Below are 18,338 nucleotides of genomic sequence, written 5' to 3'. Positions count from 1 at the left end.
TCTCAGCCCTTGGTGAAGTCAAACCCACAACCTCTAGGGTAAAGGCAGACAATTATACCGCTTATCCACTCTCAGCCCTTGGTGAAGTCAAACCCACAACCTCTAGGGTAAAGGCTGACAATTATACCGCTTATCCACTCTCAGCCCTTGGTGAAGTCAAACCCACAACCTCTAGGGTAAAGGCAGACAATTATACCGCTTATCCACTCTCAGCCCCTGGTGAAGTCAAACCCACAACCTCTAGGGTAAAGGCAGACAATTATACCGCTTATCCACTCTCAGCCCCTGGTGAAGTCAAACCCACAACCTCTAGGGTAAAGGCAGACAATTATACCGCTTATCCACTCTCAGCCCCTGTTAAGGTCAAACCCACAACCTCTAAGGTAAAGGCTGACAATTATACCGCTTATCCACTCTCAGCCCCTGTTAAGGTCAAACCCACAACCTCTAGGGTAAAGGCTGACAATTATACCGCTTATCCACTCTCAGCCCCTGTTAAGGTCAAACCCACAACCTCTAGGGTAAAGGCTGACAATTATACCGCTTATCCACTCTCAGCCCCTGTTAAGGTCAAACCCACAACCTCTAGGGTAAAGGCTGACAACTATACCGCTTATCCACTCTCAGCCCCTGGTGAAGTCAAACCCACAACCTCTAGGGTAAAGGCTGACAATTATACTGCTTACCGTATTTTCTCGACTATAAGACGGGGAAATTGGGTCCCGATTTTTACCCCAAAAGTAGGGGACCCGTCTTATAAGCGAGTCGATAAAATATTAAAAAAAGAGTCAAGTCAAAATCAGTAAATTTTTACATAGTGTATTTGTCTATCCAGTATATCGTCTGCTGATACAAGTATGGGGCAATTAAGTAAACAACAACACGAAATCTCTTCACCGCGCGTGCTCTGACGTCACACAGTGTACCGTTATATCTGCATTTTTTCTCATGGCGCGTGTCAGTATAATTAGTTTGACAGATATATCAAATCAATAAATTGGAATCTTAATATGATGTAGGTACCTAACTGTCAATTTGATTAAGCAAACAAATGACAATGCGAATATGAATCCTTTATGTTCGTCGCCAATCAAGGGACAATATTGCCTAAAGCATTATTGCTAAACAAACACCTATTCATGCCTCGGCTTTTCGCAGTTATGTTATTGAAGCCATTTATTTTGCCGAAGAACTTCATTGGTGTCTTCAATAAAAAAATAAACTAAAACAAACATATGTTGTTATTGATTAATTATTAAAATTCCGATAAGTAACGACCTGCAAACTTAAACGCGTAACCATGTACTCATTTTTAACCTACCTCCAAATAGAGAGCTCACACGCCATTTTCTTTGAGTAAAACAAAAACAGGTTACCGCGAAAGTCGATAATTGTCCGTTGAGCTTGAACATTTTTATACATTAGGAAGAATTTTAGCATTTTAGATTTGCTTAAAATTGACCCCGTCTTATAAGCGAGTCGAAACAAAAAGCACCAGATTTCATGGGCAAAGTTAGGGGGCCGTCTTATAAGTGAATCGCCTTATAGTCGAGAAAATACGGTATCCACTCTCAGCCCTTGGTGAAGTCAAACCCACAATCTCTAGGGTAAAGGCTGACAATTATACCGCTTATCCACTCTCAGCCCTTGGTGAAGTCAAACCCACAACCTCTAGGGTAAAGGCAGACAATTATACCGCTTATCCACTCTCAGCCCCTGTTAAGGTCAAACCCACAACCTCTAGGGTAAAGGCAGACAATTATACCGCTTATCCACTCTCAGCCCCTGTTAAGGTCAAACCCACAACCTCTAGGGTAAAGGCTGACAATTATACCGCTTATCCACTCTCAGCCCTTGGTGAAGTCAAACCCACAACCTCTAGGGTAAAGGCTGACAATTATACCGCTTATCCACTCTCAGCCCCTGGTGAAGTCAAACCCACAACCTCTAGGGTAAAGGCTGACAATTATACCGCTTATCCACTCTCAGCCCCTGGTGAAGTCAAACCCACATCCTCTAGGGTAAAGGCAGACAATTATACAGCTTATCCACTCTCAGCCCCTGTTAAGGTCAAACCCACAACCTCTAGGGTAAAGGCTGACAATTATACCGCTTATCCACTCTCAGCCCTTGGTGAAGTCAAACCCACAACCTCTAGGGTAAAGGCTGACAATTATACCGCTTATCCACTCTCAGCCCCTGGTGAAGTCAAACCCACAACCTCTAGGGTAAAGGCAGACAATTATACCGCTTATCCACTCTCAGCCCTTGGTGAAGTCAAACCCACAATCTCTAGGGTAAAGGCTGACAATTATACCGCTTATCCACTCTCAGCCCCTGGTGAAGTCAAACCCACAACCTCTAGGGTAAAGGCAGACAATTATACCGCTTATCCACTCTCAGCCCTTGGTGAAGTCAAACCCACAACCTCTAGGGTAAAGGCAGACAATTATACCGCTTATCCACTCTCAGCCCCTGTTAAGGTCAAACCCACAACCTCTAGGGTAAAGGCAGACAATTATACCGCTTATCCACTCTCAGCCCCTGGTGAAGTCAAACCCACAACCTCTAGGGTAAAGGCTGACAATTATACTGCTTATCCACTCTCAGCCCTTGGTGAAGTCAAACCCACAACCTCTAGGGTAAAGGCTGACAATTATACCACTTATCCACTCTCAGCCCCTGGTGAAGTCAAACCCACAACCTCTAGGGTAAAGGCTGACAATTATACCACTTATCCACTCTCAGCCCCTGGTGAAGTCAAACCCACAACCTCTAGGGTAAAGGCTGACAATTATACCGCTTATCCACTCTCAGCCCTTGGTGAAGTCAAACCCACAACCTCTAGGGTAAAGGCAGACAATTATACCGCTTATCCACTCTCAGCCCCTGGTGAAGTAAAACCCACAACCTCTAGGGTAAAGGCTGACAATTATACCGCTTATCCACTCTCAGCCCCTGTTAAGGTCAAACCCACAACCTCTAGGGTAAAGGCTGACAATTATACCGCTTATCCACTCTCAGCCCCTGGTGAAGTCAAACCCACAACCTCTAGGGTAAAGGCTGACAATTATACCGCTTATCCACTCTCAGCCCCTGGTGAAGTCAAACCCACAACCTCTAGGGTAAAGGCAGACAATTATACCGCTTATCCACTCTCAGCCCCTGTTAAGGTCAAACCCACAACCTCTAGGGTAAAGGCTGACAATTATACCGCTTATCCACTCTCAGCCCCTGGTGAAGTCAAACCCACAACCTCTAGGGTAAAGGCAGACAATTATACCGCTTATCCACTCTCAGCCCCTGGTGAAGTCAAACCCACAACCTCTAGGGTAAAGGCAGACAATTATACCGCTTATCCACTCTCAGCCCCTGTTAAGGTCAAACCCACAACCTCTAGGGTAAAGGCTGACAATTATACCGCTTATCCACTCTCAGCCCCTGTTAAGGTCAAACCCACAACCTCTAGGGTAAAGGCTGACAATTATACCGCTTATCCACTCTCAGCCCTTGGTGAAGTCAAACCCACAACCTCTAGGGTAAAGGCAGACAATTATACCGCTTATCCACTCTCAGCCCCTGTTAAGGTCAAACCCACAACCTCTAGGGTAAAGGCTGACAATTATACCGCTTATCCACTCTCAGCCCTTGGTGTAGTCAAACATCACAACCTCTAGGGTAAAGGCTGACAATTATACCACTAACCCACTCTCACTTTCGTGGAAATCTAACCCACCTTTTGATTGCAAGGCGGACAACTCAATCACTCGACCAGTCACACTGAGGTGGAAATCAATGTACTTCAAGTTGGTCATTCACAGTTTAGATGTCAATTTTAAAGGGCAGATCTAGACTTCCATTTATAGTAGATAACGACAACTTACCTCATACCCCTCATGGGTGGCATCATACATGGCATTAAGAGTCTTCAATTTCTGTTGCTGTAACTCCCTGTCCTTTTGGGCCTGCAAGAACACAAGCTTAAGAGTGAGAACAGTATCTAAACATCATGTTTATATCAACCATATATCTACAATACCATTGTGTTCATTAGATGTTGATCTTCTAGTAATGTGTTGATCTTCACGGGAGATGCAGTCAAGAAGTTCGATAATATTTCTGATCACATCTTTTCGTTATATTAGAACGTAGGTCTGGAAGTGACAAACATCTTTATTTACAGTTGATGTTGTATTCAACAACAACATGTGGTTTTCAATATAATTGTATAATTTTATTTCTTTAATAATTTATTCTCATCTGTAATTGTTACACATTCAGTGTGATTACGATGTTTTTATCCATATAAAACATTTTATCTTGGAACGAAGTTACTTAGCACATGCTTCAGAAAATATATGAAAAGAAACACATGATAGAGCAAGAATATGTAAACATGTGAGCAATACCTTAGAGATTGTTGCATAAGCTTTGAGGAATTTGGAAATATTTGACTAGATACAGTATCAAATGCAGTAGAATGTATGAAGAGTTTTTGTTGTATGATTGTTTTCAGATTATATGAACCTGCAGTAATTTTGACAAGTTCTTGATTAGCCTTTTCCAGGAAAGCCATGGTGATCTGTAGAGATAGCATCAGATTGGTTTACAATTCTGTAAGCCCACAGAAACACACAGACTAGCTCACTACAGGAAATTGATCACCACTTTTGAGGATCACTGCCTTTTATTTGAAAGATTTCTTGATAAAATGCTTGATGTTTGAAAACAGAAAATAAAAGAAGACAAAATCCCAGTGATTAAATCAAGAATTCAAAAGACTTTTTAAGTTTATTCAAGACATCTTTTCTTTCTTTCTGAGAAATGTTCTTTAAAGCAAATAACAGGTTAACAAAGCTCAGGGTTTAAATTTATAAATATGAATTGAGGATTGGATTTCTTTTTTGTTGCACTTATGTGATCTGTAACACAACGACCAAATTGGCAATTCCATGGAGCCCCATGTGATGCCACACACACTTTACACAATGGCCAATTTCACAATTCCATGGAGCCCCATGTGATGCCACACACACTTTACACAATGGCCTATTCCATGGAGCCCCATGTGATGCCAGGCACACTTAAACACAATGGCCAAATTGGCAATTCCATGAAGCCCCATGTGATGCCACGCACACTTTAAAACATGGCCAAATTGGCAATTCCATTGAGCCCCATGCGATGTCACCAACACTCAACACATAAATCAGTTCAACAGATAAGTTTAGGCAATACAATATTACAAAGATACAATAGTATATAATAGTTTTCCTTTTATCTCAAGAGTGTTAGAAGCAAGGAGGGAGAGGTATGATTAGATAGGAATGAACAATGTACATGGGTCATTTCACAAACAGTATTAGGGAACAACTACATTTTGAGGAGATGTCTTTAAAACATTAGCATGAAAGTGTTACGATGAAGATTATTTGTAACATTCAATTACTCAAACTTACTTGATGCTTCTGAAAATGATTAAAAAGGATTGTTCCATGTATGTATTCCACTCAATTGAAACCATAACTCACATAATATCATGCCAATTGTTACTAACATTATTATGATGTTTCTGTGAATGCACCTGAATCTAGTGTTTTAAAACAATCACCTTAAAGCCTGGCTCACAAATCATGAAACTATTCCTCTGCAGCTGGTCCTACTCCACTAACATCATAAACAGTAACAGAGAGCCATAACTGTCCTAAACTAAACTGTCCTCAGCCATTACATTGTGTGGATTTGTCAAAAAAAACATCAACCAGAGACTATCAAATAAATTACAAACTGAAGATTCTACTGCCAGAAGCAACATCTTTTTAATACCTAAGACAAGATCCAAGATTACAAGATTGAGCCTACATGGCGCATATTAACTCTAACATCTCAATACATTATATTTCACCCCCTTCCAAAACCAAGATTTATTTCTGCACCCATTACTTTATTACAGACTAATTACATTAGCACCAAAACAACCAACACATGTCTGAACAATTACAGAACAATTATAACTTATCAAGGAAATTCATTCATCTCTCTGAATAGTTTTGCACTTGCTGGTTTCTCAAACTATCAAAATATAAACATGAAGGTAGGTCAGAACGGGTGCGTTACTATAAACTTGGTGAACGACCTGTGAAATCAACTGAATTGAACTTAATTGCGTGGCGCCATGTACAAAATGTACTAATATTAATGCCAAAATAAGTTGGCATAGAAGAATGTTAATCAAAGGGCAAATTAACTCAACCAAAATATTAATGCTAGAGTGATGGGCCTTACTTTATATGTGGGTGTTGCCATTCAGACAGTTAACATTTGTATATTAAAGCTAGAGTGATGGGCCTTACTTCACATGTGGGTGTTAATTGTCATTCAGACAGTTAACATACATGTATATTAAAGCTAGACTGATGGGTCTTACTTTATATGTGGGTGTTGCCATTCAGACAGTTAACATGTGTATATTAAAGCTAGAGTGCTGGGCCTTACTTCACATGTGGGTGTTGCCATTCAGACAGTCAACATGTGTATATTAAAGCTAGAGTGATGGGCCTTACTTCACATGTGGGTGTTGCCATTCAGACAGTTAACATGTGTATATTAAAGCTAGAGTGATGGATCTTACTTCACATGTGGGTGTTGCCATTCAGAAATTAACATGTGTATATTAAAGCTAGAGTGATGGACCTTACTTCACATGTGGGTGTTGCCATTCAGACAGTTAACATGTGGATATTACAGCAAGAGTGCTGGGCCTTACTTCACATGTGGGTGTTGCCATTCAGACAGTTAACATGTGTATATTAAAGCTAGAGTGATGGGCCTTACTTCACATGTGGGTGTTGCCATTCAGACAGTTAACATGTGTATATTAAAGCTAGAGTGATGGGCCTTATTTCACATGTGGGTGTTGCCATTCAGACAGTTATTCAGACAGTTAACATGTGTATATTACAGCAAGAGTGCTGGGCCTTACTTCACATGTGGGTGTTGCCATTCAGACAGTTAACATGTGGATATTACAGCAAGAGTGCTGGGCCTTGCTTCACATGTGGGTGTTGCCATTCAGACAGTTAACATTTGTATATTAAAGCTAGAGTGATGGGCCTTGCTTCACATGTGGGTGTTGCCATTCAGACAGTTAACATGTGTATATTAAAGCTAGAGTGATGGGCCTTGCTTCACATGTGGGTGTTGCCATTCAGACAGTTAACATGTGTATATTAAAGCTAGAGTGCTGGGCCTTACTTCACATGTGGGTGTTGCCATTCACACAATTAACATAAGGATATTACAGCAAGAGTGCTGGGCCTTGCTTCACATGTGGGTGTTACCATTCAGACAGTTAACATGTGGATATTACAGCAAGAGTGCTGGGCCTTACTTCACATGTGGGTGTTGCCATTCAGACTTAATATGTGAACATTAAAGCTAGAGTGGTGGACCTTACTTCACATGTGGGTGTTGCCATTCAGACTTAATATGTGAACATTAAAGCTAGAGTGCTGGGCCTTACTTCACATGTGGGTGTTGCCATTCAGACTTAATATGTGAACATTAAAGCTAGAGTGGTGGACCTTACTTCACATGTGGGTGTTGCCATTTAGACAGTTAACATGTGGATATTACAGCAAGAGTGCTGGGCCTTACTTCACATGTGGGTGTTGCCATTCAGACTTAACATGTGTACATTAAAGCTAGAGTGGTGGACCTTACTTCAGATGTGGGTGTTGCCATTCAGACAGTTAACATGTCTGATTGGCCTTACTTCACATATGGGTTTGTTTGGATGTGAGCAACTGCAGGGACACCTGTTGTATTAACTGTTAATCATTATGATGAAATTCATATAAAGTAACTCTTCATTTCAATCAATTGTAGTCAATCTTCCATTACTCACATCAACAGGTTGCGGTATGGATATGGAGTCCCTATTTGGATGTTCTCGATGCTCTATGAGTGACTCCCGAGAGTGGCTGGGTTGTGACGTGGATGGCTTCCCCAGTAACGTTAACGCCACGTATGAACCAGCTGGAAAAAGAAAAACACATGAGGTTATACACAACTTAGGACTTAAACAAATATAACATGTGTCTGAGTATCAAACTTTATTCTTGTTATTACTGTTCATATATTCTATGCTATATCTGTTGAAATTTTGAATTTAAATTAATTCTTAATTTATTCATTGCATCCACCATCAAAATACAAAGGATGTTTTATACTTGCAACTGGAGATGTGCATTCAGCTACAACAGGGGCTATCAAGCCTATCACTATGATTGACATTATCCAAGGTGATTTAATAAAGACGTAAATGTTGTGATACTAATGTTTTGACAGATACTGCTCTAACAAGACCAAGTTATACACCCTACCGAAACAATAGTCACAAGGATCCTTGTTCAACACTTAACTCATACTGAGGACTACTTAAAAACTACACCTTTTCATAATACTTTCACACCTTCATGTAACTGTTAACCTAGTTTTCTGGACAAGAACAAGGTGTTTTCTTGGAAACTGTTTGGTCAGAAGGCAAAGGCTACAATAAAACACAGTTTCCATTCAATGAAGAGCATGTTTAGACAGACATGGAGTTAATTAGGCACATCAAAACAAGTCTCTCACTGGTTATTTCTTGTGCCATAACAACTAACCACACCGATTATGCAGACATTATGGCACATCTAGGCTCCAATAAAATGTTCCAAACTCATACAAATCTGACAATAAACAGGTCATCATATATTGAGTACTGATGTTCTAGAATTTCCTAGAAATAATCATATATATATTTTATATATTGGAATAGACATCCTGGTTAGTCTCAGATCAGGTCACCTTATGTCAGAAACATTTCTGGTCAGTGACCATTGCTTCGCTGTCAGACGTTCTGGTCAATGTCAGAAAATGACACTGCCTCACTGTCAGATGTTCTGGTCAATGGCTTTTATCTGTTTTGTCCATAAGCTGAATCTTGACCATTGCCTCACTGTCAGACCTTCTGGTCAATGTCAGTAATCTGTTTTGTCCAAAAGCTGAATCTTGACCATTGCCGCACTGCCAGACCGTCTGGTCAATGTTGGTAATCTGTTTTGTCTAAAAAAGCTGAATCTTGAACATTGCCTCACTGTCAGACCTTCTGGTCAATGTCAGTATTCTGTTTTATGTCCAATAAAATTGAACCTTGACCATTGCCTCACTGTCAGACCTGGTAAAAAGCTTTCACTTTTCATGTCATTTTAACAGGACAAGAGCTGGTTCTTTTCTCTGAAGAACATGGAAGTTTTACATGCATCCAGCATCGTGAGATGCAGCCAGCATTCTATCAGGTTTTGTTGCCTAACATGACACAGGCACAGCCCCACCTACCCAGTCTGACAATAGGTGATTAAAGCTCAATCTGTAAGCCCCATTTAGCATCCTAAGTAGCAGGTAATGACCAGCTCTGCCTAGAATAGAACTGTAAACAGCTACATGCAGCCAGAATATTCACAAATCTAACTGAATTTATGGATGTGCCAACAAATTAAAGACATTAAGGACCTTGGGACAGTATTGCACAACAATTACAGTAAATGCTTTCATGGTTTCACCAACTATTTACATATAACACAGACAAGTAGGCTAAAAACATGTTCCGTCATTGATCAGAAATATTCATCTTTATGCTTACCTGTTATTCAGTTACAAACAAATTTGTGTATATTGATGAACACTAAAACAGTTCCAGGGTCAAAACACCAAGCAATTATTCATGAACACTACAACAGTTCCAGGGTCAAAACACCAAGCAGTTATTCATGAACACTACAACAGTTCCAGGGTCAAAACACCAAGCAATTATTCATGAACACTACAACAGTTCCAGGGTCAAAACACCAAGCAGTTATTCATGAACACTACAACAGTTCCAGGGTCAAAACACCAAGCAGTTATTCATGTATTGCTGAATCAGGGTATCAACAAACAAACAAACAAACCTGGCATTAGTCAAGAACTAATCAAACCAATACAAAAGGTGAACATACATGGCACAGGGGAGTTTTATTGCCCCTATAAACCATATGCCAGAGAGCCAGACCCAACACCCCGTGCTGGTTTATGCCCTCCCCCACTCTTCAATGCACACATTCCCATGAGGATTCTACACACCTCAGTTCAGCCAAATGTCTTCCATGAAAATTTTAAACATTCCTGGAAAAACCTGCGTCACTTTTTTCCATCAAAACATTAATTGGTGATGATCAGAACTTGTTCAAATATTTTAAGAGCTTTAAGAGTCCCAAATATTTCGCTTTAATGCACATTCTGCAATGTTCCACTTTATGTTGCAAATTATAGTTTGGTAATTTCTTTTCAATCCTTTAATTAGGACATTAACACAGGCATGATGATATATGGCAACAAAAGAGTTCCTTCTGTAATGTAACTGTTCACCTATTTCCAAATGCCATTGGCTCATTGAATAACAAATGGAATATTCCCTTTCAACTTTCATTCACTTCTCAGAAAATTACTCCCCCAGTACAGTGAACTCATTCATGATGAAAGAAGGCTAAAATAAATGAGGCAAATTCAATTTAATAAATGCAAAAATATGGAGCAAAAATCCACTCCAAAAATCACAACACACATGTAACAAATCTGCAATGAAAAACAACTCCAGTTATCCCAGTTTTTTTTAAAGCACAGCTACACAATGAAGGGAGGAGTGTGGCTTTCTCAGAGAACCATGAACGAATATTACTGAGACAAACCAAAGTAAACAATACCCTTTGCAAACTCTGAATGGCCACTTGTAAACAGGAAGATGGCCAATTAAGATTAACAGAGATTCATGAAGAATTTCTGTAGTTCCTTGCATATTCCTTGTGTATATTTCCGCATTGTAAGCACAGGTCAAAAGTCTAGAATTGTTGCAATTTGGTCAATGACATTGGGTGCCGTTGTTTACATGATTGTCTGATACTAAATCCATCTCCTAACAAATGTAAATGTCAGGAAAACAAGAGGAAGTGCCCATGTCCTGAGCTTAAAACTAAAATTATTGTTACCCAAGAGGATGAACCAATTAACTGTGTTGCCTAATTATATATGGCTCCCATTTGACCTTGGACATTACTGGAGGATGGGCTTTGACAATCAAGTCAAAATGACTTAGTTATTCAAGGTCATTTGGACCCAAGTCTCATTCAGCAAACCTCATTTGACCATTTCAATTTTGATGCAGTTAACCTGAACCCTCTTTTCTAGTTTTCTTTCCACCGCGACAGAGTGTGTAACTGCGAAAGGGTGTGTATCTGCAGTTCCATGGTTTGCATCGCAATATTTACACTGTGGCAAAAAGTTTAAACAAAATACTGTAATAAACCTAAGGCTGTCAGCGTGTTGCAATTACTTTTGCACTTGAGAACCATAATAAATATCCACACATCAGGATAGGCAACTCTTTATGATGATTATTTCCACTGGCTTCTTAAAAGGACACAGCCCCATGACCCCTTGTGCCTTACCCATGAGAGGTGGTGACCTGCTACCTTGTTTTATTATGTTTCTATGACTCTGAATTGTGCCCCAGCCAATAATAATGCTCCCTGTATCAATGTACACACCTGTTGGTGCCGATAAGATATCAACTGTACTTTACATCTGCCTTACATTCTCTCTCCCTCAAATTCTGATGGGTATCTCTCTCGCCCAGATTTTTTTTTTAAACTTTCAGCAAATGAAATATCTGCGCAATGCTTGTTTCAAAGGAAGAACATATAAAGAGATTTTTCATCAAATTGCTTTACATTTTTGTATTCCAATAAAATAATTGGCAGATGTAGTAACAATACTACAAGAGGTACAAGGGGGTTTGTGCCCAATCAGTAAATAACTCTCTATTTATGGGGGACTGAAATCTATTATATTTAACAAAGAGTCGAGCTTTTAATTCACATACTTTATACAAAAACTTTGGGGTTTTCCACATTGGTAACAACTCCCACACATGTTTTGTTGACAAGTATAACTAGTTGAGTAATAAGTTATGACTCACCTGAAACTTGAAGCATGTTTATGCACATATCATATGAATTATCAGCAGATACATACTACTTATCAAGTTATAATCATACCTAATCTTTCTTAGTAGTTTGTTTATAATTGAAAACTTGACAGGCTTTTCATTGCTAAAAAATTGGCATTAGTATATGGTATAGTAAGTACTGTTTCTGTGACAACTGCTGTTGCTAATATCTGCAAAGGACAGGAAGATCATTTTGGTCTTATCCCCGAAAATAGAACACCACTTATTAAGATACACAAGACACAGTTTGTGCATCTTATAAATCACTTGTCGTGATTCGATTGATAAAATCTACCAAACTGGTTGGGAGCAGCCATTATTTTGACAATTCTTGGGCAATAACTCCAAAGTGACAATAGCGATCTGACTGGTAACAAACTCAGTCAAGATTTTACGCCAATAAGCATTGCTGCCAAGTTTTGTAAAGAATGGAGAAGATACATCTAAATTAAAAAGCGTAAAACAGGTGTGCAGCTGAGGTCAAGGATGCAAACTAAGGTGACCATGACGCTGGTCATATGTATGATCCCCTAAGATGTCTCTGACATGCTACAAAGGTGATACAAAAACAACACAATAACTTGATGCTCATTTTATCTACAAAATAAATCCAACTAATCTAGCCAAGAATCTCATCTCAATAGCTGCACAATCATGATGCAATCTTCATTTGATGCAAAACAGTGGCAAACTTGTGGAAACCAACTTTCAATGGATTACTTGAGATCCTCAAATCAATTTCTTTCCAATGAGTGGAATTCAGACAGGGAACCAACCAGTAACCAACCAGTTCAGCTCTATCCATGTAAGAAACATCTCAATCATCATATTAAGAAGGTCTTTACTGGGATTAACTATTGACCGAATTCTTTGGCAATGATTGACAATAGTATCTGTCTTCTCTCATTTAAGAGCTTGTTCAATTTCTTCAAGGTAAACACATTTGATCTACATTCCTGATACATAAGATATTTTCTGTGTTTTGTTTTAAATTAACAAAACATTTCATGTGTACCCTGTTACAGACTGCAATAATTGCAAAAGAGACACAATAGAAAGGGTCAAGAATACTTCAATCGGTTAACCAACAATTTCTAGGAAAACAAATCCAGCTAGATGCTAGTCAGAAGAGGACAGAGACAACATACCTTAAAGACAACTAGATTAAACTATTATACAAAAAGGCCCCTATTTCTCGAAAGTCCTTTGTAACAGGATCATGAATTAATGATGAACTATTAACCAATTTTCACTATCAAAATCTAATTAAAGTATGTATTTTGGCTAATTGAAATAAGCTACTTAAGCCTGTCAAGCTTAAGAAATAGGGACCAGGATATTACCAACGACAAAAATGCAAATTGTCCAAATGTAGTCAGTAGCCAGTCCAAACGAAAAAAGACAATTCAAATCAAATCGGAACATGGAAACTTCACAACAGCTCTCCAGTACCAAACAAACCCGGACAGCTGTCTGGGATTCCTGCCGCTTGTTTAAACTTCCATGCTGCGCTTCCTGCTCAGGTAGAGGAGGCAGGGAAAAAATACAAACATACCCAAGATAAACACCAGGATAACCACTGGACGGATGCTTATAAATGCAGATCAAACAATGTAATAAGAAAAAGAGATCACTTATTTTGTTTCATCTGACCGATATTTTGTATCTTCCACGATATTTTGTATCTTCCACGTTATCACTTGTCGAGTTTGCTTTCTAAAACCTAGGAGAGTTGCACAATAAAATAATTTCTTCCTGGCACAATTACCTGTTTTTATTGTCTTTATTTTCAAGTCTTGGATAAATTGTTTCTTTATAGAGATACAGAGAAATAAACAGTGTAATGAAATCAGTATGTATAACAAAGTCCCATTAAAATCAATTTCATACAAAAAAAGAACAGAATGTTTACTTAGATAAGAGACAGTAAATATCTTTATTGGTCAGATTATGGAAGACACGAATAACAACAGACCATAAATAACTTGGTTATTTGGGGAAGAGAATAACAACAGAAATGTTAAGGCCGAGGGTCATAATTCTAGATAGTTTGTGCCAAAGGGCATAACTCAAGAAAGTTTAGCCAAGGGGCATAACTCTTAGAGATATTTAGGCCAAAGGGCAGAACTCTAGATATGTTTTTGCCAAGGGACATAACTCGTGATGTTTTAGCCATGGGGCAGAACTCGTGAAATGTTTTTTTGCCAAGGGCATAACTCTAGAAATGTTTTGTCAAGGAGCATAACTCTAGATTTTTTTTGCCAAGAGGCATAAATTGAGAAATGTTTTTGCCATGGGTCACAGAACTCTAGGTATGTTTTTGTAGAGGGACATAACCTTGGAAATGTTTTTGCTGAGGGGTATAACTCTTTAAATATTTTCTTAAAAACTTACATGTGTTTTACCATGAAAAATATGCTGTTTCATTGCGTATTTTGTCATGCTATTGCAAAAAAATACTGCCAATGCATTAAAGATGGCTGTTGTTGATGATGGTTTGAAACAAGTCTGATATATATATTTCAGTATGGTATAGTAATCAAGAATATTTACCTGAAAATCTTTTACGGCTCATTTTGAAGTGATTTACACACTACATGTAAAATTAATTGCGAGTATAACTGTAATATCCATCAAGTTTTTGGCCTAACTGCCAGCATACAGCAGTACAGTAACTGTAATATGCATCACAATCTTTCAGACATACTATCATTACGTTTCACTAGTCTCCTCACATTATTGATTGTTGCAACTAACTTTCAAACATGTTCACATAATGAATCAAAGAATTTAACTTTACTACCGATATTAAATTCTTTACCGATATTAAATTCTTTGCTATAAATAGTATTTTTTAATGGATATTAAAGTAAGCTATCCAGCTGAGCACTACTCATTTATTCGGTATTTATTTCTTTCACTATATTCACCGCCTCAAAAACACAGATATTTAAACCACTTATACATGACAGTTTTATATGAGAGAGGAATAACAACTTGAAACTGCAAATGACAAGCAGATAAATGCAAACACATCAAAGCATCCTTACGATGCTTTACAACGATAATTTATGGTAGATAACAAAGAACTAATTATCTCCATCTTGGGGCATGATAACATTTGTCTCTGATATGCATCCTTCAACACCATGATGAGACGCCTACAAATGCATGACTGAATTTGGAAAATTAAATGACAGCAATTAGGTAACAAGTACAGTAGATGTTTTATACCATACACTGTACTAGCTGTTGTACAACACACTCGTCTATCGATACTCAATGTCTCTGTTTTCCCATCACCCATGATTACCCATGAGTTTTGATGCAGCCTTATTTGGGCAAATCGTGTGCATTATTTAAACTGAAGTACCCCAAGCGGGTTCCTGACACTCATCTGCTGTTGTTGTATTTTCAGTTTAAAAAAACAACAGCACTACTTATCATTTATTAAAGCCAGTGTGATAGGCCTGGCTTCACAAGCACGTTCGATGACTCTGGAAACATGTGTACCAAGTTCAATGTGTACTTTTTGAAACGTTATAGCCAAGCTTGAAAGTTTTGCATTACCACACCAGGGCTATCACAATTTCTTCAAAAACAGCCAAAAATCATTGACTGTAAGATTCTTCCTCTGCTCAAAAATGTTTCTTTACATTCAAAAACACATAAATTATTTATCAACGAGTGCCATCTGACTTAGACAGCAGTCTATTTTCAGAGACAGACTTTTGGCGTTTTTACCCTTAAAGCTATTTCAAATTGATTACATCTAGAAGCAATATTAAGGTATGAATAGTAACCATTTTCAATTGTTTATCAATACTTACACATGGCTATGAAGTTTGTCAGATCTTCACCATCCCATAACCAATGCTAATCCAACAAATTCACATGAGCATGTAACACTGAACTGAACAGAATATTATCAACTTTGGATAACCAGAAAACCATGTATATCCAAACACACTGTCCTAACTTACATCAGCTTAATAAATATCACAATTCAGCATAAAAACCTTCAACAATTCCAAATAAGTTTTTCTCAGTTTCTCAAATGAAGCAATATTGCCAATTTAATATTGCCAAGGCAATTATTATAAGTGATATTATCCATAAGCGGTAATAAATCTGTGTATCTGTGAGAGATGCCAGGCACAGCCTCTACAAAAGCCAGGCAGTATTGATCCTTGGTAAACACTTGTTACAGCAAGGCCATACAAGACTCCAGAACTGTCCTGAAGGATTCACTGGAGCTTGAGGTTACCATTCCAAGAGCTCTGTCACTTGTCTCTTTATTAGGACAAATATCGCCCAAACAAGGTTAGCGCTGTCCCCCCGTCTTCTCCTCTCTGAAGAGTTCGGTGCAAAGTGTCCCCCTTTTTCTGTATCCAATTTATCATGCTATGGTTTTAGGGTTACAGTGACCCCTTCAAGATCTATATTCATTCAATAGTAGGTCAAGAGTTTAATGTCACTTTCACAGAAAACACAAAGTCCACTACCATTGCACAAAAGAAATGAAAACAAAAATCTAACAGGGAAGGCTAATAAAATCCAAACAGCAGTTATTCGCTTTCTCCTTTTATCTCCAAGGTAAATGTAGAGTTAAAGTAGTTCACTTACAAAACTATACTATACACTGCACTTAGCTTACATTCTGTAAAACCAAATTCCTCACCCATAACAGGCATAACTTATATGAGAATTAAACACACAGTTTTCTGCTCCAACACTGCACAGGAGTCACACTCTTGGTGTACAAGCACAAGGAACTGAATCTATTTCCAGGTTTTTAGCCTACAAAAGAATCTTCATGATAAAACACCATCCAATTCAGTACCAAACAATCCAGTAAGAACTAAGAGTGGCTTCCACTATCAAGTCCTATGACACCAGCATTCGGTCAGCAAACAGAGCTTAGCCCTTATGAGCCAATGTAACTATCTTTTTTTCACAAAGCAAGTACCTTTAGTTCTGAAACTCTTACTGCAATAATATGAATCCTGTTAAATCACAGCTGCCTTGGGTATGTTTGAACAATTACTTGCAATTAGCCTTGCGATATGGCCATGTATCTGTGTAGTCTTTTACCCAGAGATATTCCCGGCTTCCAGACTATTCTACTGGAGCAGTTTCACAGGTAGCTAGCTTTGTGCCAAGCAGAACTGATAATCTCTGCATGTAGATCTAAGTGAAAAATACCTAAGCCTCCCCACCTCTCTGAGAATAGAACACTTCCATTTTCCTCATTTTCCACTTTAACAGATCTACATATGCAATCTATTACATAACCATTCATCAAGAAGATTTCAAATTTAGGTCTTGGATCTCTTTGATGGAACTAAAACAAAGTAAACACACCATTCAATAGTGTTCATCATAACCGCTTCCCTTAACACTTAAAAGAACTCTCATTTACAATACAATCAGCTATAATGTTTTATGTTCTTTAAGAGGGAAAGTGCCACTGGTTTGTACCATGTGCAAGAATGTGGTTTGGCATAAAGACATACTCAAATTGACATGTGTTTGGTGCTATCTTGGAAACTGGATTCAGTTTGAAGCCTCAACACTGACTTAAAAACTTGCTGAAGCATGGGACCTTCACACTGACTTGGAAACTGGCATTTAAGCATAAGACCGTCACACTGCCAGGGAAACTGGCTACAGCATGAGACCTCCACACTGACTTGGAAACTGGCTACAGCATGAAACCTCCACACTGACTTGGAAACTGGTTTCTGGAGCATAAGACCTCCACACTGACTTGGAAACTGGCTACAGCATAAGACCTACACACTGACTTGGAAACTGGCTACAGCATGAAACCTCCACACTGACTTGGAAACTGGTTTCTGGAGCATAAGACCTCCACACTGACTTGGAAACTGGCTACAGCATAAGACCTACACACTGACTTGGAAACTGGCTACAGCATGAGAACTACACACTGACTTGGAAACTGGCTACAACATGAGACCTCCACACTGACTTGGAAACTGGCTTCATGCAGGATAAGACCTACACACTAACTTGGAAACTGGCAACAGCGTGAGACCTCCACACTGACCTGGAAACTGGCTTCATGCAGCATAAGACTTCCACACTGACTTAGAAACAGGCTACAGTGTGAGACCTCCACTATGACTTGAAAACTGGCTTCAGTATAAGACCTCCACACTGACTTGAAAACTGGCTTTAGAATGAGACCTCCACACTGACTTGGAAACTGGCTTCAACATTAGACCTC

The 18,338-nt window shown here is 38.8% G+C and overlaps 1 protein-coding gene across 28 annotated transcripts in view; it reads right to left on the bottom strand.

The window, feature by feature from the left end:
• LOC128234667 (rho guanine nucleotide exchange factor 12-like) overlaps positions 1–18,338 on the bottom strand; it is a 103,586-nt gene that overhangs the window by 59,059 nt on the left and 26,189 nt on the right. For 26 of the 28 annotated variants that reach the window (XM_052949055.1, XM_052949060.1, XM_052949048.1 and 23 more), the window contains 2 exons: positions 7,907–8,037; positions 3,885–3,965 (listed from right to left, as the gene is read on the bottom strand). In XM_052949055.1, coding sequence (XP_052805015.1) covers positions 3,885–3,965; positions 7,907–8,037 — 212 coding nt within the window. Of the gene's footprint in view, positions 1–3,884; positions 3,966–7,906; positions 8,038–14,638; positions 15,166–15,915; positions 15,935–18,338 lie in introns of those variants that run through there. The other 2 variants (XM_052949068.1, XM_052949067.1) reach the window with 2 other exon arrangements.

Source organism: Mya arenaria, chromosome 5 (assembly GCF_026914265.1).
Source record: "Mya arenaria isolate MELC-2E11 chromosome 5, ASM2691426v1".
NCBI lineage: Eukaryota > Metazoa > Mollusca > Bivalvia > Myida > Myidae > Mya > Mya arenaria.
Note: the sequence above shows the minus strand (reverse complement) of the source record. Positions and strands in the feature narration are given on the sequence as shown.